The sequence below is a fragment of the Rattus norvegicus genome, chromosome 4 (genome assembly GCF_021556685.1).
Source record: "Rattus norvegicus strain SHRSP/BbbUtx chromosome 4, alternate assembly SHRSP_T2T, whole genome shotgun sequence".
NCBI classification, from domain to species: Eukaryota; Metazoa; Chordata; class Mammalia; order Rodentia; family Muridae; genus Rattus; species Rattus norvegicus.
The window spans coordinates 159,349,617-159,373,526 of NC_141537.1; the positions used below are offsets into that span (position 1 = coordinate 159,349,617).

General features: G+C 49.1%; 1 protein-coding gene, 1 long non-coding RNA gene and 1 pseudogene across 2 annotated transcripts in view; 2 read left to right on the forward strand and 1 right to left on the reverse strand.

The window, feature by feature from the left end:
- Positions 1-2,049: 2,049 nt before the first annotated feature.
- Positions 2,050-23,910, reverse strand: part of Clstn3 (calsyntenin 3) — a 33,421-nt gene continuing 11,560 nt past the window's right edge. The window contains 10 exon segments of the mRNA NM_134376.1: positions 2,050-2,194; positions 2,402-2,604; positions 7,565-7,700; positions 8,110-8,255; positions 9,002-9,172; positions 9,476-9,702; positions 20,657-20,805; positions 20,940-21,097; positions 21,858-21,914; positions 22,473-22,635. Coding sequence (NP_599203.1) covers positions 2,054-2,194; positions 2,402-2,604; positions 7,565-7,700; positions 8,110-8,255; positions 9,002-9,172; positions 9,476-9,702; positions 20,657-20,805; positions 20,940-21,097; positions 21,858-21,914; positions 22,473-22,635 — 1,551 coding nt within the window. The 3' untranslated portion in view covers positions 2,050-2,053.
- On the forward strand, positions 5,286-7,335 carry LOC147995057 (uncharacterized). The gene is made up of 2 exons (XR_015686986.1): positions 5,286-5,583; positions 7,088-7,335. It is a non-coding gene; the product is annotated as an uncharacterized LOC147995057 (long non-coding RNA).
- Positions 14,784-16,448, forward strand: Zfp42l (Zinc finger protein 42-like; annotated as a pseudogene).

The following is a 23,910-nucleotide window of genomic DNA, read 5'->3' on the forward strand; positions in this document are numbered from 1 at the left end:
CAAGAAGGAAGGTTCCAAATAAGAGAATGGTATAGGGGGAACTGTGCATTAGAAGGCCCACTAAGACCCGGAGTTAATGATGGACTGAAGTGGACCGAGACAGAGGAATTGGAGGCAGGTAGAGGGCTCTCAGCCAAGAGCACAAATCAGGGTGACAGCAGCAATAGCCTGGCGTGTCTAAGAACACTGAAGAAGCAATGACAAGGTCTGGTCACCATTCCAGCATGGGAAGGGTGAGAGAAAGGAATCTAGACCCACTGTCTGCTTTCTGGATCAGGACACTGCACAAGAAGCATAAGCAGAGGTAGCTATGACTGCAGAGTTTGGGCAAAGGCTAAGTGTGAGGCATAGGTTGCCCAGGCGTTCATACTTTCCAGAAAGGAAGGGCCTGGGTTAGAGACGTACATGTGGAGCCATCCGCATACAGCTGAGAGGTAGAGCTGTGAGCTAGGTCCAGGGCCCCTGATGGAAGCTGGACAGAGAGAGGAGAATGAAGCATCGGCAGACTAGGAAGCTCCAGGTCTGCCCCACGGCGCTATAAAGGGCCTCAGAGAACTAGGAACAGCGCACGTTCTAAATCAGCTGCTCTTCAGAAAGGGACTGAGGTGTGGTTCTCTGATGTGGCCTAGGGCAGGGACAGTACAGGAAGTGTCTACAGCAGCAGCCCCCTCTCCGCTAGTCCGTCTCTCTGTCCTTTGTCACCCCGGGCGTAGAGACGCAAAGGCCAGTGAACAAATGGCCCAAAGGTTGTGAACAGACCCAAAGCTGCCATACCACCACGTCCCTCCCTGTGAGCAGAGCTGAGGCTGCTCCTCGGTCATGTCAGGGGGTGGCAAAGCAGAGACGCCTGGGACCTGAGCTACAAAGTCATCAGCAAAAAGAGCTCTTGATCTCTTCGTTGCAAAGAGCAGCATTGCCAGTGGCCTCCCTTACACTTTCCGACTGGGAGCCGATGATGTGCTCTGGGTGGCATTTTGAAAGCGAGGGGGGAGGGGCTGACAATGTCCCCAGAGAACAGTGGGCATTTGTGCATGCGTCTCTGTCATTCTTCTCCAGGGTGCAGGGGGAAGAAGACAGTGTGAGTCTACATTCCCAGAGACCTGACCACCTAGGGATCTGCAAAGCCAGAGCCTGCCCTGCCCGGTCACCTCAACCTGCTCAGAGGCCTAAATGTCCCCTAAGATCAAGCCCACCACCACACAGAATCAGCCAGGTAAACAGCAAGCTAAAACTTTTTTTTTCTGGTTGTTTTATTTGAAAACCCTAGGGTGCGGCCCTCCTTTACCACACCCATTCCCTACCCTCACCCCAGGACATGACAATGCCACACGCACGCACACATACAAGGCTGTGAGCTGCACACAGAAACACAGGAGCTGCGCTCACGACAACATTGAAAAAATATACACTATATATAATACACCCCCAGGGCCCCGTTCCTCCTCCTTCCCCACAACCTAGGCAGAGCAGGCCATGGAGAGAGATCAGAGACTAAGACCTTGGTACTGCTCAGGCAGGAGAGGAGAAAAGGACAAGAGAGGAGGAGGCTGAGAAGAGGCAGGAGCAGAGATCCCCAGAGTGAAACGTTAATAGAGGCGAGGGGATCCTAAGGGAAGCGGGAGGGGGCGGGGCGACAGAAGGAAGGCCCCACAGACAGAACAGAGTAGAGAAGGACACAGCAGCAGGCCCCCATCAATTCCATTCCCACCTCAACCATGGCTGTGGGTACCTCCCTCCCTAATACAGTGCGTGGCTGGCCCGGGGTGCTGCCACAAGGGGGCCACAGGGCAGCCAAGCCACTCTCCCAGTGCAGTCAGCTGGGGCGGATGCCTCAGGAGCACACCAGGGGAAGGGCAGCCCAAGGCAGGGGCAGGCTGAAGGAGGAGGGCAACCCTTGTGGGGCCTCCTGGGGTTCTGAGATTGAAGGAGAGCTCCGAATGAAGAGCTTTCTCCTTTCAGGGTCTCTCTTCTCTCAAAATGCCTTTCTTCCTTTCTTTCCTGGGTGCCTGTCTCCCCAGGGCAGGCCTCTCTCTCTTTTGGCAGGGCTGGAGCCTCAATAGCGGTGTGGGGGGCTCTCAATGATGCGTCTTTCATCGCTGCTGGGGGAGTCAGCTGCTTCGGAATCACTGCTGTCCTCTTCCTCTTGCTGGCCACCAGCAACCCCTGCCACACCAGTCTGCTGGTTCTGGTAGGACTGGAGAAGACAAAAGCAGAAAGCGAGAGCTCAACAGCCTAGCCACAGCCAGAACCTCTCCCTGAGGACGCGCAAGCATGCACTCATGCGCCATTGCATTGTCCCTCCCCAGTCTCACCCCCCCACCCATGCTCTCAGCAGCTGCATTAAGAGACTAGGGCGTGGGCCCTCTTGGGAGTATTTGCTTCATCCCTCCAGGCCACTCACCTCCATGGGATTCACGATAATGGTGAGAGCAGAGTCATCCCAGAAGAGGTCAGGGTCTTTCGGGTCAGCGGAAGCCCCTGAGGGTCCACCAGTTCCTGAGACACGGCGATGAAGGGAGTGGATCCGCACGAGGCCGAGGATGACCATAAGCACCAGAAAGCCCACGCATACCACAATGATGAGAGTCGCAGCACTGGGGACCACTGTAGGGAGACCAAGAGGTCAGCAGAACACAGCACACTTGGGAAATTCGGGCTCAGGGGTTGTAGGGTACTGATGGAAGGCTCAGTGGGAAAAATCCAAGAGTAAATAAACCGCAGCCCTCGAGGTGGTCTTGAGGGGTGAACAACCTGAGAAATTGGAAGAGAAACAGACCCCACCCGAAAGCGTAAACAGGAAAGGAAGCATTGAGAGGCTGCTCCAAAGGCCAAGGGCACACAGATAGGGAGGCAGATATGCACAGAGAGGCGGGTGGTGTGGAGAAGCCGCGGCCTAGTGCTGCCTTGAGCAGCCATATTGTCTTTGGAGAAACAGCAAAAAACCGAGAAGCTGCCTGTGTCTTTCTGCCTGGATCTTCCCCAGGGACCACCAACTCCCCAGAAGGAAAGACAGGGGCAGCTCCAGGGAACTGACTAGGATGAGAAGCAAAACAGCTCTAAGCCTAGCCTGCTGACCAGAGAGAGGAGTCACTGTCCCCAAGGCTGAGGACAGGTCCCTTCACTTACCTACCTGGTCTGGGCTCACTCCTGTTTCGTGACATCTGCCTTCTCCTTGTAGGCCTGAGGTTCCTGGTCCTGCAGGGCTCCTGTTCAATCCGAGTCTCCCCCTGAGGTGTTCCTCCCTCCACCTCTGTACTCCCGGGCCTCCCACCCTGTAGCCTCATTCTGATGCCCAGGTTCAGGGGTGCATGGACTCTCACAGGCAGTGAGAGACAGAAGGGCATATGCACTCTCACATGGACCTTGGAGCTGATGGTAGAAAGGCAGATGTGAACCCATAGGCACATACCAATGAAGACCGAGTGGGTGCACAGCTTGACAAACGTCGCCATGCCCCAGACCTGCGCCAGGCTTCTGGTTGCCCACGCGCCTGCCTGTACCAACCACCTAGCAGCCTGCTCACACAGTAGGATTAAGGACATATGTGTCAGAGGCTCCAGCATGGCACCAAAGAGCCGTATGGGCAGGGTCATCCAACTCCCTGCCAGCTGGGCAAACCAAGCACCCCCCTGAAGGAAGACATATACGCTCCAGACCTGGGCCCTAAGGGCCACAGAACGAGCAGCTGTAAACACAACCTGGGCCCCGTTCTGTGTACACAGAGAGAGCACTCGGAGAAGCATGAGGAGGCAAAGCAGAGGAGCCCCAAACCCCTGAGATAACAAGTGGAGGAAGAGACCCCACAGATACACTCCCAAGCACAGAGCCCTCCTGGGCATCTGCATCGCTACCTGCCACATGGGTTCACGCTGCCCTTCGCACCCCAGGCAGTCCAATTCCTGAGAAACAGTCAGTGTGTGTGTGTGTGTGTGTCTCGGACACCCAGAGGCAGTCACACACACAAGCAAGGCCTACATAAAGGTCACATTGCAACCCAGCTTCAAATTTACTTACATTCTAAAACTCACACGTTATGAAACACAACTGAGCATAGAAGAGATGATATCCAAGCCCCCATACACCCAGCCGCAGACCCCTTTTACCAGCAGCCAAGCACGCACACACTGCCACCACTCCAGGACCAAGCAGGTAAGTGGAGAATGCCTGCTGGGGCTGTCCCAGCAGCCACACAAGGCCCCAAGGCCACCCTGATGGCTCTCTGTCAAGCTAGTTCACATCCTGACACGACCGATGGCCCATTTTGGACTCCTTGCCAAATAGAGCTAACTCTGCAGGGGCGGGGCCGGCAGGCTCCTCACTAGCCTCTGGCTCCAAGGCAAAGAACAGCTGGGTTGGATTAGCATTTCTCAATTTCCTGGGAATGGAGGAGGAAGGGAAAAGGGGGCTAAGTATCTCTCTATGCAACTGTCCAATGCAGCCCCTCCCAGGTCCCCAAGTCAATGGACAAGTCCAAGGAGTCATGACCCGGCCAGACAATGGCCCTCCCTGTGGCAAAGCCCAGGCAATCCCACTTTCAGAGTGCGATCCACAGCGGATGACCTTGTGACTTCAAAAAGGACAAAATGCAAGCCCTCCCAGCTGGAGGCCAGCAACTCTGATTCATTAGCTTAAGCCAGAAGGTTGGGAGAATTTTTAAATTAGCTCTTGATTTTTAAATCAAGACCTCAAAAAGCCCACTAGATCTTGCTACATTAGATCTAAGCAGCAAACTCTGGCCTTGGGTGACCCCTGCAGCCAACATTAAGGGATGCTTTAGCACATGATTCATGGGAACATAGGGACACTGTTGAAAGTGCTGTCCATAGCACAGCATAACCCTGCCCCTGATGTAAAAATCAGTGTAGAGAAATGGTTTCCAAACTTTGCTATGCAATGGCGTCACATGAGCATCTTTAAAGTTAAACAGTGGCAGAGCTGACCGATGGCTCAGCGGTTAAAGGCGCTTGCCTTGAAAGCCTAGTGGCCTGAGTTCAATCCCTGGAAAGCATGTAAGGACACTCTGACTCCACAAAGTTGTCCTCTGACCCCTGACATATGTGCCCACACATACACAAACACACAATAATATTAACTAATTAATAAAAATTAAAGTTACAAAAAAAAGCATTAATCCCTCATCCCTCTGAGATCTCATCCCTCTGAGATCCACCAAGAGATTTTAAAGTTCCCTGTGTGACAGATGTGAATCAAAGTTTGGGATAACAACATCATAATGGCCTCATCACTTGTCTCTCTCCTTAACTACGCTCTCAAATCCTCACTGTGTGTCATCTGCCTGAGACCTCCTGCTCTCCAGGACCCAGTGCAAACTCCACCTACGTCACAGTCTCTTCCTTGACCATTCTTGTTCACCAGGATCTCTTTTGCCTGGTGCTTATGAAGCTGCACTGAGATTCACCTCTATCATCGGAAGAGATGGTAGCACTTACTTCCTCTGCAGTTTTATTTTATCTTCCTGAACCCTAATTGTGCAAAGCAGTACTTGGACTTGGGAGGTGAAGAAGAAGAAACACCTTAGAGTCTGAAGCAATGCACGGAACAGGTTTGATAGATATGGCTGAGGTGCGTCATCTGCTGAGTTCAAGCCCTGTCATTCATAAATGGCCTCAGAGAAACGTGAACTCTGTACCTACTAGGGCCAAAATAAGGGATGAGGGGAAGTGAGGGGGCTGCTCTCCACTGAAAATCATCTGGTTGGCCTGGATATAAGTCACAAAAGGGTTTCACTGTAGGGAGAATCAAGGAGATGGCACACAGTACAGGACATCCCCTGGCAGAGCAGGGGGATGTGGGATGACAGTGCCTCTGTAGAGCCAGCCAGGACAAGGCAGCGGGACGCTCAGGGAGTAAGCTCAGAGGAGTTAGAACAAAGACCCCCCCCCCCCCTGGGAGCTCAAACCAGAGAACTAAGAACAGGACCATGACACAGAGATCTATCTTGAGCCTGCTCATAGGAGCGGAGCTCAGCATCCAACCCCAAAAATTTAGTATGAGGTGACTCGTGACCGTGAGCTCCTCAGGAGTTACCTAAAGAGCCTGTGACCTTCCGCTGCTTTTCAAAAGAGGCACTCTGTGGTCTTCGGGAGTGGGCTTAGTGCGTAAAACATTTAACTGATGTCCAGAGCCAACTCTGGCAAAATCGAATAGTGAAATTGGGTAACTTCACCAGGCCAAAGGTAAGGTGTGTCTCAAAAGTAACGAGAATTGCACCTCCAGATGGGCTCTGGAAACAGTTCTAAAAGGGTTCCCAAAAGTCACTTTCAGCAACGTATCACCATTGTTCAGATTTTAGTAATTCAAGAAAAGTCTTATTTTAGTCTGAAGTATAAATATCAGGTTACAGGATGGTTTGATGTCAACTTTATAAATAAGAGAGAGGGGAGGAGGAGGAGGGAAGGGAGGGAGGAAGATAGATGATAGATATGAATAGATTCACGAACCACAGTGGAAACAGAGCACGTCCCATCAGGACAGCAGCCTCGATCTTTGTTGATTTTTTTTCTTCTTTATACTCACATTTGCTTTTTTTTTTATTGTAATTATGCAACTCTTAGTATTGGCAAACAATGAGCCACTAGTACAGGACCATAACTGGGAAGCAAGACTGCCCCATCCTGACACAACAGTTGGCATCTGTTGCCTTAGAAATATTTCACAGAGAACATAGGATTGCATGTTTAATAGCATCTACTCTGTCCATAGGGAAAGGGAAGATAGTTATTCTGTAATTCTTCCTTTTTATTTTATTCATTTATTTATTCATTTATTTATTTATTTATTTACTTACTTATTTATTTATTTATTTGTTTGTTTGTTTATTTATTTATTTATTTATTTATTTATTTATTTTAGTGTGTGCTGTGTGTCTGTGTGTGTGTGTTAATGCATACCCCTACACGTAAGAAGGTCCCACTTGTGGGAAGCAGTCTCTCTCTCAGTCTACGACGTAGGTCCCAGGACTAAAACTCAAACTCAGGTTGTCAGGCTTGACAGTTGAGCCATTTTGCCACCCATCTCATTCTTCTTCTTCTCTTTCTCTCTTTTCTTTCCTTTTACTTTTTAATAGATCTCCCCGCACGGCCCAGTCAGGCTCCCCACAAACCCCAGTCTGTCTCCGCCTCTTGCGTGCTGACGTCATAATCATGCGCCACAACACAACTCCTAAAAAGCCCTTTATCCCCAGTGCATCTTCAGGCAGTACTGTTGTGAAAAGGCAGTAAATGAATAACTTCACTACCGAAGCTCTCTAGAACCCAGCTAACTCTGGAGGGACAAGGACGGCAGCAAGAATAATAAAGCCATCCACAGCCCACATTACTCGTGGCTCCAGGCTTGAGCACCCTGCATTGGCCCACGATTCACTTTCACACCTGCATTGGCCCACGATTCACTTTCACAGTGAAGCTGACGACCAGAAGGATGAAGAGATTATCCCACCGCTGTCGCTATGGCTGGTACCACAGAAAACAGAATCCACTGCCTCCCTCCTCCCCTCCTAAGGATATAGGGATGAGTGTTATGCCACACTTCTCAGCTTACGCACTGGAGTTCCGGTGGGAGCTGGCCAGGCTGTGTCCAGCCATCTCAGGAGGAGGCTGGTGACCCCGGTGCAGGAACTGCTGTGAACTGAGCACGTGGCTGGGATGGGCCACCCGGTTCATGCTGTGCAGGACGTTGACCTGGGGAAAGGCAGAGCCCTCTAAGTACAACTGCTTCTCCCCAAGGCCCTCCCCACCCCACCCCGCTCCAAGCTCGCTCATTACACCCCTCTCATTTGGGGTGGGACTCATAACACACAATGTGTGAGGGGGGTGGTCAGAGGACAACTTGCAGGAGACACTTCTCTCTGTCTGCCATGCAGTTTCTGAGGATCAAATTCAAACACAGACCATTGGGCTAAGCTGTGAGCCATCTCTCCCACACCCATCACCATAACTATCACCCCACATCTCCTCCGCCATCTGTCAAGGGTCTAGGAATCTCCAATGCCACCAAGTCCCTATTCATCAACCATCGATCTGAGGCCAATACATTCTGGCTCTTTGCCTGGAGTAGGTGACTTAGAAAGGAAAGGAATTCTCTGGATACCTCCACAATGAATTCGTTACTGGAGTATCGGCCATTCATCTCCGAACAGGAGAGACGGAATTTCCTGGCATACAGGGCTGCTCCGTGCCGAAGCTGATAATGAACCTGCCTCAGGATCTCTTCATACACAGTGATGGTCTCCACCCCTGGGGAATAAGGAGACAAGCCAGTGAGTCTCAGGCTCCAGCCAGCTGACAGCACAATGGGAAGGGTGCTTAGCCCCATTCCTCAACAGAGTGGTAAGCTGACAGCTCAAAGAGGAAATGCTCCCACACTTTGATCTACAGGAGTAGAGTAAGCAAAGCCACTTTACTTCTCTGCCCTTCTCACCTAGCCCTATGGCTTCTGGGACTCCCCAGGGGTAGAAGAATCTAGATAGCTATGGAAAGGAAGATGAAGACATCTTTCGAGGGAAGGTAATGGAGGGGACACAGCTTTGGTGAGGGCTGGAATGGAAAGGACCCGTCATTGTCATGTCTTCCCATTCTCCTTGGGGCAGCTTCCTCTGGAAACCGTCACTTCCCATTGTTCATTGAGATAAGCTCTTAACGCTGTGCTAGATGCAAGGGAAGATAGAGAGGGTGGCCTCATCAAAGAACTAGAAGACTTGAAAGCTGGCTGGGGAAGACAGAAGCAGGAGAGAGATGGTGGAGACCGGAAGACACATGGAAGTAGAGACGGGAGAGGTAGTGAGCCGGGCTATGGAGAGCAGAAGGGAAAGAAATATTCAGAGCCTCTGCCCAGCACACTGCCCTCAATCTGGGAGCCAGAGGCTCTTCCAGCTAAGAAGAAACAAAATGCATTTGACTAGATCCCAAGAAAGGAGGAGCCACGTGATTATTCGAGAGAAAGCCACACACAACAAAGAAGTCAGACTCTGGGCCTCACTGACCAGCAATGGTGAGGTAGGCAGATGTGTTGGTGAGCTCCAGGCCTCGCTGCTGCAGGGAAGCCATGTCCAAGAGCAGGCTCTCGCGTTCAGGGTCTAGGTCATCCCCCACCAGAGAAATCTCACAGCCGTCCAAGTTGTGTACAATCTCATCTGACATCCGTGTGTCTGTCACTGTGGGGGAGAGTTGGGGGTCAAGGTGAGAGCTGTACCCATTGAGGTTCTGAGACCCAGACGGTGCCATTGAGTATGATCAGTCCCCTCCCCACGTAGGGCCATTCCTTAAGTAAGGTAAGCATCAACATGTAACATTTCCTTAAACTTGCAGGTTTCTTTCCCACAGGTTCTGGGTTTTAAGGGTAAGCTGTTCTGTCACACAGACACAAGAGAAGCCTTTCCATCCCTGTAGTTGCTCCCTCAGTTGGGTTGTAGACATCACCCTTCTCTGGACCCAGTCACTCTTAGGGTTGTCCTTACCTGTGCCCTGCCAACTCTCATCTGCTTTGGCCTCCACCTGGTGAGAAATGGAGCAGGTGATCTGAAGATCAGGGAACAAGGGGACTCCCTCGGGTCCCTCAAAGTCCACAGCTGGGCGGGCAAAATGAGCTGTGCCACTCAGAAGGATCTGGGGGGCATCGGGCTGAAGAACCACCACATAGCCCTCCACTTCAGGGATGGAGACACAGGACTCTTCACTAAAGCACCTGTATGAGAAAAGAAGCAGCTTGTCACTCCAACACCCCTACTTTAAAAACCTAGAGTCTGCCCAAGCATGATGGCACGTGCCTTTAGTCCCAGGGCTTGGGAGACAGAGCCAGATGGATCTCTGTGAGTTCAAGACCAACCTGTCCTACCTACAAGTACACATACAGAGATACACAGTGAGACCCTAGCTGGAAAAGCAGAAGTCTGGTGTCTGGTTCATACTTCTGAGCCCCCACCTCTATGGCAGAGGGCCGTCCAGAGAGAGTGAGGGCAGAAGAGATGGCAATGGCAACTTCTCTAGGCCCCACCCGCACAGCAAATCTTCTGACTATGGGACTACTGTAGGAAAAGCAGAAGGTAAGGCAGGCTCAGCCTGTGGGTAATCACATCGCCAAGGCTGTAAACCATGGAGTGTCTGTCACATTCTATTTTAATGAAGCAATGAAGGAAATGAGACCGTCAATGTACATACATTAAGATAAACCAATGTCAGTGTACATATTTTGAGATAGACCAATGTCAGTGTACATACATTGAGATAGACCAATGTCAATATATATACACTGAGATAGACCAGCCATCAATGTACATACACTGAGATAGACCATCAGTGTACATACACTGAGACAGAGTCTTGCTATTTCTCATCAGCTTTCTGCCCTTCTACCAAGCAAGGTAATACATGCCCATAATCCCAGCATTCCAGGGGCTGAGGCAGGAGGATTGCAAGTTCCAGGCAAGCCTGAACTAAGACTCTCTCAAAAAATTAAAGTACATACACCTAGTTCTTTACTCGGTGAAAGTTACATGGGCTCAGTAAAATATCAGTCAAATATAGGCCCTAAATTATCCAGCACTAAAACCAGGCTAGGGTTAGGTATCTATCAATAATGTCCTCCTTTTTGGTATGTCTTCTATCTCCTTCACTGGACATTGGTCCAGAAGAATCTCTCAGTCGACCAACCAGTTATATCCCCACTCTCCCGCCCCACCCTGTGGATCACCCTGCAGCTCTCCCAGTCTCAAGATCTGGTTAGCCTAGGAAGCATTTTGTCACATCATTTCCTTGCAGCAGTGTTTCTGTGCTACAGAATAAGCAGCGCTTTGTAGCCATGCATGGTAGTACACATCTCTAATTCCGGTGCTCAGGAGGCTGAGGCAGGAGGATTACTGACAGTTCAAGGGTACCTTAAACTACACATCGAAGTACCTCGACACCCTTGGCTAGATAACAAGACCCTGCATTTAAGGTGGGGGGGGCAGGGGGAATATGACACATACAGTTTAATTGTCCTAGACTCTTGGTGATGTGGTGCTGTGCATTACATGTTTAGAACAACATGTAATGTTCCTATTAATCAGGAACTTAACCAACAGTGTCTTTAGTGATACTTAAAATAGCTTAATATAGTGAATCAATAGTCAACACTTTGGTATCACAGTAATTAATGGGTTAATTACAATACGTGTGATCACCGTATGCTTATTCACTACTTCAAACATATGATTCAATCTGTTTTTTAAAAATAATCCTTGGGGTTGGGGATTTAGCTCAGTGGTAGAGCGCTTGCCTAGGAAGCGCAAGGCCCTGGGTTTGGTCCCCAGCTCCGAAAAAAAGAACCAAAAAAAAAAAAAAATCCTTGATTCTTTCAGGGTATTGTAATCCACCCCAGCACATCACATGGGTGTGCTCACAGCTGCCTTTAAGGCCAGCGACACCCTCTTCTGGTCTCCAAGAGAATTTGAACACAGTAGGCACACATGTATACAAACACTCATCCACATAACTAAAATATTAAAAAAAATTGAATTTGAGAAACTTTGTGGTCTCTCAATGAAAGAAGGAAATTCTAAGTCTGGCATAATGTCCACCTTTAATCCCAGCATTAGGAGACAGGGGCAAGTGGATCCCTGTGAGTTCTGGACCAACCTAGTCTACAAATCAATATCCAAGCCATCCAGTGCTACATGGCGAGACTCTACATAAATAAAATAAAATAAAATAAAATAAAATAAAATAAAATAAAATAAAATAAAATAAAATAAAATAAAATAAAATAAACACATTTCAGGAACGACAAAAGAAGGAGAAAGAAGGAAGATAAAGAAGCCCCTGATGGAGCATCTGGGCCTCGCAAGCCACATTTGCCAAGGCTTCGAAGTCCTACTGCAGCCCATGTTTGAAGCCCAGATTTGTACCAGGACAATGTGCTGTGCCTCCCCCGACCTCTTCCTGAACTGTCCACAGTGAGGCAGTGCAACAAGACAGCCCTCACCAGGCCCAGTGCCTCCACCTTGGGCATCCCAGTCTCCAGAACTATAAGAAACAAACCCGTTTTTATGACTCCCCAGTCTCAGCTATTCCCTTATACAACAAAGGAAGTCAGGAAATTGGGACCATAGGAGCAGATGTCGCAGTAACAAATGTCAAAACTGTGAACGCAGCTGTGGAACCGGGTGATGAGTTAGAAGCTGGACCAGTTTTGAAGGGGATGCTGGGATGTGAGCTGTGCCACCATAGAGGAGAATTAGGAAGATGTTGTTGGGGGCTCAGAGAGAAGAAACCTTTGTTTTGAGAAGGAGCCTCTCCCTGAGCCCAAAGCTCATCAGTTGGTTATACTGGACGGCCAGAGAGCTCTGAGGACTCCCTGTCTCCCTGACTCCACCTCCCCTAGCCCTCAACACTAGGGTAAGAGATGAACATCACCTCCTGGCTTTTCTCATGTGAGTGTTGGGGATGTGAAATCAGGTTCTCATGGCTGAGCTGTAGGTGCTTTACCTACTAAGCCTCCCCAGGAGGGAACTGCTCAGAGGTGACTGAAGATGGCACAATCAGGATTTTGCTAGAAAAACGGTCCCTAAAGGCCATTTTGCTGAGGTCTAATGAGGGGGTGGAAGAACAACTAGAGTAAGGACCACCCTTGTGTAGCATAAGGATTGGGCTATGGTCTGTCCAAGCCTGAGCATTTTGGAAGCAACTTAAAGTCAATGAACAAGAACACTGGTAGGGGCTGGAGAGATGACTTAGCAATGAAGAGTACTTTCTGCTCTCCCAAAGGACCACAACTCAGTTCCCAGCATCCGCTGCAGAAGTTCATAACTGCCAGTAAGCCCAGCTCAGTTCATAACTGCCAGTAATCCCAGCTCAGTTCATAACTGCCTGTAAGCCCAGCTCCAGGGGGTTGGATGCCCTCTTCCGGATTTCACAGGCACTCACAATCACATGCACAAACACATGGGGTACATACATGTAGATACAATTTTTTTTGAAAATATAATTAGTGAAAGAAACTCTAAGAAAAATATTGAAGATGTTGTAGGGATGCCTTTAGTCATAGGATCAAAATGAAAAGTAATTTAAAGATAAAGTTCGTAACTCAAAAGCAAACAGCGTGTTTGAAGGATTTGAAGGATTCCCAGCCTCCCAAGCAAAGAATGAACAAGCAGACATGATCCTTTGATAAAGGGATCAGTGTGGACAGAAGGAAGGTGGTACTTAACAAGACAATAGAAATATGAAGGCATTTCTGAGATTTTCTCCACCCCCAGGGTGTGGAGAGAGATCAACATTCCAAGCGTGGGTCACCTCAGGTCTCTGCTCCCTACATTCTAACACGAAGCCCCACTTCCACCCAGAATCATGGTTCAGCTATCCCAGGTGCAGCCTGGATCGCCTACAAGAGCACACGCAGGCTCTGTAGCAGCCATATGTCACTGATACTAGAGAAGAGGCCATGGTTCATTTCGCCTTGATTTCAAACTCTGTCACAGAGAGCCCCAAGAGTCATGAAGGCAGAGACAATATAGAGAGAATTAGGGCAAAACCGAGTGGAATGGTCAGTCCTTGAGAGCAATGGGGGTAATGTCACCACGGAGACCCCAAAACTGCAGAACTCCCAGCATCACACCAGCCTGGGAGCACTATGGGAAGAGCTGCTACATAGTTGAGCCCAGCGAGTCATGGGATGGGGGTTGTCTGATGCCTTCTGGCTGACCCCCACTTCCGTATGTCTGGAAACAGCACATGGAGTCAGAGGTTCTTTGAAAGCTTTGGGGTTGGTCTGGTGTGGTGTGGTTCAGTTTGGTTTGGTTTGTGGTGGGGTCTCATGTAGCCCCAGGGTGGCTTCAAACTCTCTGTGTAGCTGAGGATAACCTTAAACTGTCTCTACCTTCTGAGCGCTAGCATTATAAGTCAGGTGCCATCACACCCAATTCACGGTGCACCGGGACTCAAAGGCAGTGTAAGCAATTCTACCAACTGAGCTACATCTCTAACTCATTGTCCTGAAACCTTAGGATCTGAAATGACACAGCTAGAGATTTAGTTCCGCTGCTAAAGTTCTTACAAGTATGGATGCCTGAGGTCAGATCTCCGGCACTCACATGAAAGCCAGGCATGGCGCACACCTGCACTCAAAGTACTGGGGAGGCAGAGACAGAAGGATCCTTGAACTCCTAGCCAGCCAGTCTAGAGAAACCAACACACTTCAGTGAGAGGACCTGTCCCAAAGGATAAGGTGGAACGCTATGGAGAGAAACACCTGGTGCTGACCTCTGATCTCCACTCATATGCACACACTTGTTCACATATACAGAAAAAAGGGGAGGGGGATAACATTAGATGCTGTGGTGAGGCACACTTACAACCCCAGCACTCAGGAGGTTGAAGCAGGAGGGTCATGAGTTCAAGGCCAGCTTGGGCTGCATTGTGAGATGCTGTCAGTCCTGATCACTTGGGGATGTGCTTGGAGGTAGCTTTCCTCTGTTCCTCTCCCTTCCAGAATGGCATGTCTAGCCAAAGCATGCTCCTTTCGTTGTATTTGAGAAGCAGCTAATTTGCCTCAGGGTGCATCAGCCCCTACATCTCACCCGGATCTAACCTGAGGATGCTCAAGACTTTGGGGGTTTTGCGTGGATGCTGGAATGAGACAAGACAGTCGGGGTGGAATGAATGTAGTTTGAGTGTAAGGAGAACATAAATGTAGTGGGCCAAGGACAGAACGCTTGGCTTTAGATGTGTCCCCCCCAAAAGAGTATGTTAGAAATTCAGTCCACGGGCAGTTTCTTCTTGGGGTTTCAGAAAGTAAACCAGAAGGAATAATTAGAGCACATCGCTGGGGTACTAGCTCCTGTGCACAGAAGAAAGCAGGACCTTCTCACCGTGCTGCCTCGTGCCTCGTCACCAGCTACTGCTGACCAAATAGCAGGTGTTTGCCTGAGGTGACTGTTGTTGGACCAGTGTCACCTGGAAGTGATTTCCTAGCTAAGACAACATGAATGAACAGATGAAGAAAATGGCAAAGACAAGTGGCCAGAAAGGGCCGGGCAGAAGGGCCCTCGACAGAATGACTAAATCATGACGAGGCGAGGCCAGTTCAGAATACCAGAGTGGAACCTCCCCATGTAACATACACCATCCACGAAGAAGGTGAGATTAGCCCTGAGAATGAGGAAGATGTCTTTCCTAATGGATACCTAGAATGCATCATAAGAGGGGAGTTTTCTGAGCCCATTTTGGAAGAGGATTTACTTTTTAAATCCTTCGAAAGCCTAGAGGAAGCGGAACAAGACCTTTCTCGCCAGGTTCTGGAAGCTAGTTCTCTTCTCGAGTGTTCTTTGGAGTACATGACAAAGGGGACAAAACAAGAGAAAAGGGCCACACAAGAGGAGCCTCAGCAGACTGTTGGAGCGAACTCAGTTCCTGAGTGTTCTGAGTACTTGACAAGCAGGAAGCTCCCTGTTGGAGAACCTTCGGAAGTTGATTTATCCTATCATGAGCAGCTGTCAGGCTTTACTGGAGAGAAGCTAAAGGGCGGTCCATACTGTGGTAATATCTCAATGCTGGAGTGTCCTCAAGCTGGGTGCAAGAAGAAGCTGAGGGATAAAACTGCCCTGAGGAAACACATGCTGGTCCACGGTCCCCGTCAGCACGTGTGTGCAGAGTGTGGGAAAGCTTTTACAGAGAGCTCGAAACTAAAGCGGCACTTCCTGGTCCATACAGGAGAGAGGCCTTTTCAGTGCACCTTCGAAGGCTGTGGGAAGCGCTTCTCACTGGATTTCAACTTGTGCACCCATGTCCGCATCCACACGGGTGAGAAGCGCTTTGTGTGTCCTTTTGATGGCTGCGAGAAGAGTTTTATTCAGTCAAACAACCTGAAGATTCACATCCTAACTCATGCAAAGGCAGGGAAGAAATGCTGAAAGTCGAGACAGATTGTCCCAGGCTGAGTGGTCTTACTGGCAGAGGCACCGAGGATCCATGCATTATGTATGAGAATATTATTTGTGGGGATGGATTCTATGGCTAAAATAACTTTGCAAATCTAGAAGGCTTGCTTGTATTTTTTATTTACTTCATTACACAATTTTAAGAACATTGTTTTATGTATTCCATGGTGTAGTTCCAACAGAAAAGTCAATGGTGAAAGCATAATGTTTAATATATGTGCTACACTGTTGAAGGTGACAGTGTTTTTGCATACCTAATAAAAAATAGCTTATTTTTAATTATGCAGTTCCTAATGCCCTAGCTTTTACCCTTTAAAATGCTTCATGGTAAATGATCCTAAAGAATGGGTACCTTTGGCAGTAGTCAACAAATGAATACATATTTCTACATTTTTGATTTTTGTTTTCCTTATTGTATCAAACTATTAATCATAGTTAAATGTGAATAGTTATATAATAAAGTTGATCCATCTGAAGATTTTAATAAATTTTCAAAATAAAAGGAAATAAAACACTAATAAAAAAAAAAAAGAAATTCAGTCCACAGTAAAGCAGTGTTAGGAGGTAGAACCCAGTGGGAAGCACTTAGCTCATGCCTGACGCATCCTCGTGAATTAGCACTGGTTAGAAGGAAGACCCGAGCCCCACAGCTCCTTCCCTCTCCTATTCACGTTCTTCCTTTCCCCTCCTCCTCTCCTTTCTCCTTTCCTCTTCCTCTCCCCCATGTCTCTTCTCCTCCCCCTCCTCTTCCCCCTCTTCCTTTCCCTTCTCCCTCCTCTTCCCCTCCTCCTTTCCCTCCTCCTCCCTCTTCTCTTCCCCTCCTCCTCTCCTTCTTTCTTCCACTCTTCTTTTCCCTCCCTCCCACCCTCTCAGCTGGTCCAAGAGTCCCCAGCCAGATGCTGATCACCAATCTCAGACTCCCCAGCTTCTAGAACTAAAAAAATTAAACTTCTGTTCTTTCTAAACTACCCGGCCTCAGGTATTCTGTTATAGTAACACAAAACAGACTAAGGCCAGGCATGGTGGCTGCTGCCTGTGATCCCAGCACTTGGGAAACTGAGTGAGTTTAAGGACAGCTCAGGGTCTACAGAGTAAGACCCTGTCTCAAAACAACAGAGAAAAAAGGCTGACTCAACCGATCTTGGCAAAAGGGTTGTAGTTCTGAAGGACTGAGAACTCTGCTCTCTATGACTGTGCTAACTGAAATGATTTGAGTGGGAGGACCGGAATCACCAGTCACATCCAGGTTGACTGGTAGAGCTAATAAGAGCTGTGCCTTCCACTGGTGAAGGGCTTGGAGGCCTAAAAGAGTCCAACATGACCTACAAATGACCTCAGCTGCCTGGGAGTGGAGCAGAGGCAGCCGCAGACCCTGGCCACAATAGTGCTGTAGCTGATTCAGACAGGAAGAGAAGGTTGTACCGGAGTCAAAAGCCAAAGAAACGATTCTGCATGGTACACAAACCTCACACTGCGGGCAAAGAGGGTCACCCAAGAATGAGCAGGAAAAGGAAGTGGAAAAATAAGTGAGGAGTAAGGAGGAGAAGGAATTATTTCTGCACGGAGAAGGAATTATTTCTGGACAGTATAATAGTGTAATGTTGTTTGTTTAAGGAAGGTAAGATAGAGAAAGTTTTGAGGCAGTGGAGGACTTTACACAGTCAGAAGTTAGAGTACACTACAGACCGAGTGCCAATAAAAAGGTAGCAGTGGCTGGGACCTTGAATCAGTGACTAGAGTTCAGTTTGCAGTTTTATGACACAGAACTCACGGTATCTTTCTTCATTAGAAAATGGTCTGGTTTGAGTCAGGCATGGTAAAATTCACCTCTAATTCCAGCGTACTGGGGGCTGAAACAAGAGGATCTCAAGTTCAAGGCCAGCCTGTACTATCTGGCAAAACCATTACAAAAAAAAAAAAAAAAGTAGTCTGATTGAACATCACTTGGCCAGTAACTGTTTAGGAAGGTAAGACAATAGGGCAGGGTAGAGTTATGAGGGATTGAGTTAAAGAGTTATGCCCAAACTCGGGGACAAGTCCCGTGTGACTTGACAGTAGATAGAGCATGAAGGACAAAGACAGAGAGGAGCCAAAGACGATTCAGGCCTGAGTGACTTCAAGGCCCCAGATGCCATCAGAGAAGTTAGGAGCACTGGCCCGTTTTGGGTATGGGTTATTTAAAGTCAGTTACTTCAGCATTGGCTCATCTGGGGGCTGAAAGGACTAGGGAGAGGCCACAGCACAATAACACCAAGAACCCCCATCGGGGCGAAGCTGGGGAAAAGGGTGTCTTTCTGTCTCTCCCAGGGTTCATGTCGGTTCGACAGGCTTTCCAGAAAATATGTCTTTTTAAAGTTTAATTCATTCAGTTTTTCCAACAGCGGTGGTACGGACCTATAATTTCAGCTACTAGAGAGGCTGAGGCAGGAGGATCACAAGATCAAAGCCTGCCTGAGATACAGAAGTTCACAGACATCTTTGTCAACTTACTAAGACCCTGTGTCTCAAAATAAAATGCAAAGATAGAGCCAGGGATACAGCTCGGTGACAAAGTGCACAAGGAGCTAGCACCAAGAAAAGGGGCGGGGGCAGCCTGCATCTAAGCATCAACCCAATGGCTGCGTAGAGCTGGCTTTAAAGGACCAGAAATCCAAACGCTGGAAACTGGAAGCCATGAAAGCCACACAGGCAAAGAGGACAGGTGTTGATAGGCTTTTCTGTTTCTTCTGGGAGTAACACACACACACACACACACACACACACACACACACACACACACACACACACACACACCTCATATCTCCAAATGTCTTCCTCTGACCTCAGAAAACCAGGGTGGACCAACTACATAGTAGCCCATAGCAAAATAAGGGCTGGGGCTTAACTTGAGTTGGAAAGATGTTGGCTAAGCATATACAACAGTCACAGTTTGATCCCCAACACCACACAGACTGGTGTGTGTGTATCTGTGCCTCGAATCACAGCACTCAGGAAGTAAAAGCAGGAGGGCAGACAGAGAGCCCAAGGCCGTCCTCAGTTAGATCGTGAATTTGAGGCCAGCATGGACTACCTGAGACCCTGAAAAGAGAGAAGAGACCTCATAAAAAAATGTCAAGCCCCCTTCTTTCTTCTGACAAGACCAAAGTCAGTTCCCAGCTTCTATTAATAAGCCTCTAGTCTAGGCCTGAACAAAGTAGGAGGGATTTGGACGAACCAGTGAACAAAGGAATTGACACAAACCCTTACGGGATGACCCTGCCAGGGTGGTCCACCCTTGGCCAAAACACAGTTCTCTCCTCTAATGTCCTCCTAAGGACATGGGAGGGGTGAGGCAGATCTTGGTTCCTGAGAGACAGAAGTGCCTTAAGAATTCTAACTAGGAAAAAAAAAAGAATTCTGACTAGGGAGCTAGAGAGATGGCTCAGTGGTTGTGATGGCTCATTGGCTGCTCTTCCGGAGGCCCCAGGTTCAGTTCACGGTGCCCACGTGACGTCTCAGTACAAGGTATAACTCCATGCTAGAGAGCCAATGGCCTTTGCCAGCACTGCACAAGTATGGTGTATGTAGATATATACACAGAGCACCCATATACACAAAAATAAATGTTTTACAAAAGAAATGTTGGCTAGTGGGGTGCATACAGCTCTGATCTGTGTCTACATGCTACCCCAAAGTCTGTGACCTTTAACTCCACAGTGTAACCACATGACAGCCCAGCAGCTCCCTTCCACAGGTCTGACAGGGACCTGGAAATTGTGCCCAGTTACTACAGGGCTCAGAGCCCTCTTCCAAGATATCTGAAGCCACATGCTTCAGGGAACTTATGGAGAAATTGAGGCAGAGAGGGGAGAAGACAGGAACGCTGACTCCTACAGTGCGGGATTCACCCACTAGATGGCGGTGTGCCCTAAAACTGCCCTCCAGACCATAACTAGGGGTGAAACTGCCTTCCCAGAGGACTCAGTAACACCTACAGAACAGGCACTGTGGTAAGCAGTAGCATTTAGTTCAAAACAATTCCATGACCAGGTTCTATTATCCTTCTAATATCTAATAATCTAGTCTAATAAATAACTAATATAATGCTAATCTATATCTAATAAATACTTACACCTTGAACTTACCCACAGTTTTTTAGCCGAAGAACTCAAAAATCATCTCATTAAATACAAAGCTCGGCAAAGTTTTCCTTTAAAAGATCAGCTAGGAAATTATCTCTCTCTTTTGGAAATATGCGATCTCTGTCTCAACTATTCTCCTGCCCAAACCCTATAAAAGCAGCCGTGAACATTAGGGAAAACAAACCGTCAGGCTCTGTTCCGCTAAAACTTTGCAGAATAAATGGCAAGCCAGATTTGGCCTGGGTCGTCATATTTACTTCGCAAGAACCTGGTGAAGTGAGATCAGCAGGCAAAATGAGCAGAGCTCACCATTTGTCCAAGGTCATCCAAACAATTAGAATTGATGTCAGGTCCCCCAGCTTCCGGTCGTTTCGATTAAACCCCCAAGCCCTGGCAACGCATCTTCACAGAGAGTAACAGAATGGGAAACCTGATTCTGGTCCAAGCTCTTCTACCAACATGACTTTCAACAGGGCAGCTGTCCTCTCTTGGGACTCCGAGAGGGACATGAAATGAGAAAGGTATGGCTAGCTCCAGTGATGTCTTAAGACAAAAGAGCGACACTGACTCTGTTCTATGATTAGCCCGCCTACCCAACACTCACTTGACAGCGGTGGTGAGGCGCAGGGGCCTGACGCCGGGCGTGGCAAAGCGCAGAGTGTTCATGTAAGCCACGTGCTGCAGGGCATGGTTGAAGGTCTCCACATCATCCCCCTCCAAGGTGAGCAGGGACTGCGAGGGGTTCACGTGCACCTGGGTCCCAGACACAGACACAGCTGAGAGCAAGACCAGGAGGCAGGAGAGGAAAGGTGCAGAAGTGTAGAGGGGTCGAGGGGTGTCGGGGCCAGGGGCATGCGGGGAAAGAGAGGGAGTGGAAAGGGCTATACCTTCATGCCTTTGCCCAGGCTCTCGAAATCCCTATAGTCCAGCCCCTCCCGACATGCATAGAGGCACTCGATGACCTCACGGCTCTCCAGGCGACCTGAGCGCACGCTGAAACCAGCTAGGTAGCCATGGAAGTAATGGTGGATCGGCAAGGGGTCTCCTAGGGCAGGAACACAGGAGCAGGGCAGGTAGTGAGAGGAGAAAAAGGGAGCAGAGGAAATGTGGGCTGAGGATGGGGCTGAGAGAAAGGAGAAAGGAAGATGTCGCAGGAGGCTTGGAAATAAGGGATGAGAGGTGAGGGAGAAATGGGAATGAGGGGTGGGATGGAGGAGACAGGGGACAGATTCTTGCCTACGATGTGTGAGGGTCTGGGTTCCATCCCCTAGCATACACTGGAAGAAAATTGAGAAGGGGGGTGGGGAAAAACACAATGAGGAGGAAGAGGAGGAGTAGAGGAGAGAGAGAAGAAGGGACATGTAGAAAAGCTTCTGAGCGGAGAGAGAGTAGGAGGAAACCACAGGAGGGGGAACATTAGAACCGACAGGAAATGGGGAAACTGTAAGAGAGGGCGTCTTTCCAGGCACATGCAGGGAGACCAGGATGAATGTGTGTGAGCTCCAAAGGTGCCTAGACTGGTCCCTCCTGACACCTGCTCTTCGCCTTGTGGAAAGTCAGCAAGAGAAACGGTACTGTATTCTATGGGTAGCGGGGGAAAGCCATCAGAATCCAGCCAAGCTATATACCCAGCCTTCCTACTCCAAAGAGACCCTGACTTGATATGGCTTGGAGACTCTGTACCGTGGTGGCTTGTGAAGGAGAAGGCTGGATTGGGCAGAGAGAGAAGCACACATGAGCCGGTGGAGATCACATGAGCCAGTGGAGATTAGAACTCTAGTCTCCAGTTCTCACCCACAAGATACCTGAGGTCGTGTCTGTACTGTTCTCTCCCCCCTTCTCCTTCTCTTTGTTCTTCTCTTCTGCAAACCGAGAAAAAAAGAGGCGGCAGTGAGCTGGGGCTGTGACAAGAAGTTCTGTGATTCTCCTAAGTCCTCTCACACCATGTAGGGTTGGCAAGCTCTCAGCAGAGTCCCAGCCCCTCTTGTGACATTTCCCAATCCTACAGTCCTTTGTTAGAGATTATTCTATGGAACAGGAAATGGGACGACTCTGGTAAGAGGTGTGCAGATGGAAGACCAACAGTTCTCTGGAGGATTCCTGTCCTGCGCAGGAGGCTGTGGAAATCCTCCTCTCCTTGAGGAAACAAAGTGAGAGAGAACTGGCTGGAGTTACACTGTCCGTTTGTGGATGGAAATGGCACCGAGTTTAAGCTGCTGACCCACACAACGGGGACTCGGGTATCAGAAACAGAGGTCTCCTCCAGCAGATATCAGTCAGAGTAGGGTCACCCTGCCTAGATGGACAGAGATACAGGAGGCTGCCTCTGCAGAGGGGCATGCCACCCTTGCTCCTCGCCTGACCTCGTCCCCTCACAGCCCTAAGCTACCGAGTCCTTACTGAGAAGGTCAGGTACCCACCAGACCAGCAGGCCCCGATCATGAGCGCAGGTTCCCTCCTGGGTGGGTGGATGAGACCATTGTCGTGGATGAGAGCTGGGTCGAAGGAGATGCCATCAGTATAGAGCGTGACTGTGGGGAACTCGAGGTTCAGGGCGTAGTGATGCCACTCATCGTCACATACCTGGGGGTGCAAAGTGAGGGTAAGAGCCACCCAGTTACTTGCTCTCCAAGGATCTAGCCCCAATCCTCCTCCATGTCCTGAAAACAGGACCATCCTACATATCCCCAGGTCTAGCAGCAAGGATGCCTCCCCAGCTCAAGGAATAGCAACCCTGTCCAAAATCTACAGGGCAAGCAACCTAGTATAGAAAACCCCATGAGTTAGAGAAACATGTAAAGCTATAACAGAACTAGCCCCAGGAATACATCCCTAAAGTGCAGCAACTCAGGAGGACGAGACAGGAAGATCACTTGAATGGAGGCGTTTGAAGGTCAGCTTGGGCAACACAACAAATTCTCCTCTCAGAAAATAAAATCACAACAACAACAACAAAAATATGTTGTAAATGAGTTTTCCCGAAGATATTTATGAATGAATAGATGGATGACGTTGTGATTCCCAGGGTGGTTTCCAACCGAACAGGAACTTCCTGCGCACCGACTGTTCCCCGCCACTGCTTCTCCTGAAGTCACCAAAATGAGGGATGAAGGGCAGAGGAAGGAGTGGAACTCTGTACCTTAACAACTTCCCAGTGGTGGGAGCCCTCAAGGCTCAGCACGGACTCTCTCCTTTCTCTCCTCTACGCCCCTTTCCTAGGAATATCCTGGCCTGTTCCACACTCACACTGGTGACACCGCCGTGCCCATGCCCAGCCCAGAGTTCTCCCTGGATTCTATATCTCAAGGCCATCTCATATTTAACACTCATAGGACAGAAGCCAGTACACTTCCCAACTGCCCACACACCCCACCCTCCACACCCAAACCAACAGGTACTTTCATCTCGGGGCCAAACAAAACTAACAGCTGTGGGTCTCTAGGACTCTCTAGCTCCATGGCCACATAGCAATGAGTCCCCAGTCCCTTTTGTGTGAACAGTCACCACAATTCCATCCATTGACACACACTCATCTTTTCTTCTTCTTTATACTGGAGGTAGAACCTAAGGCTTTGAGCTTCTGGCGAGCTCAGACCTCTAAGCACAGCCCCAGAGTAGTCTTTTTTGACTTTTTATTTCTGCTTTGGTTGGGGTTGGGTTGTTTGTTTGTTTGTGGTTTGTTTGTTTGTTTGTTTGAGGCTGTCCTAGAACTTGCTTCATAGACCTGGATATCCTCAAACATACAGAGATCTCCCTGCCCCTGCCCCTGCCCCTACCCCTGCCCCTACCCCTACCCCTACCCCTGCCCCTGCCCCTGCCCCTGCCCCTGCCCCTGCCCCTGCCCCTGCCCCTGCCCCT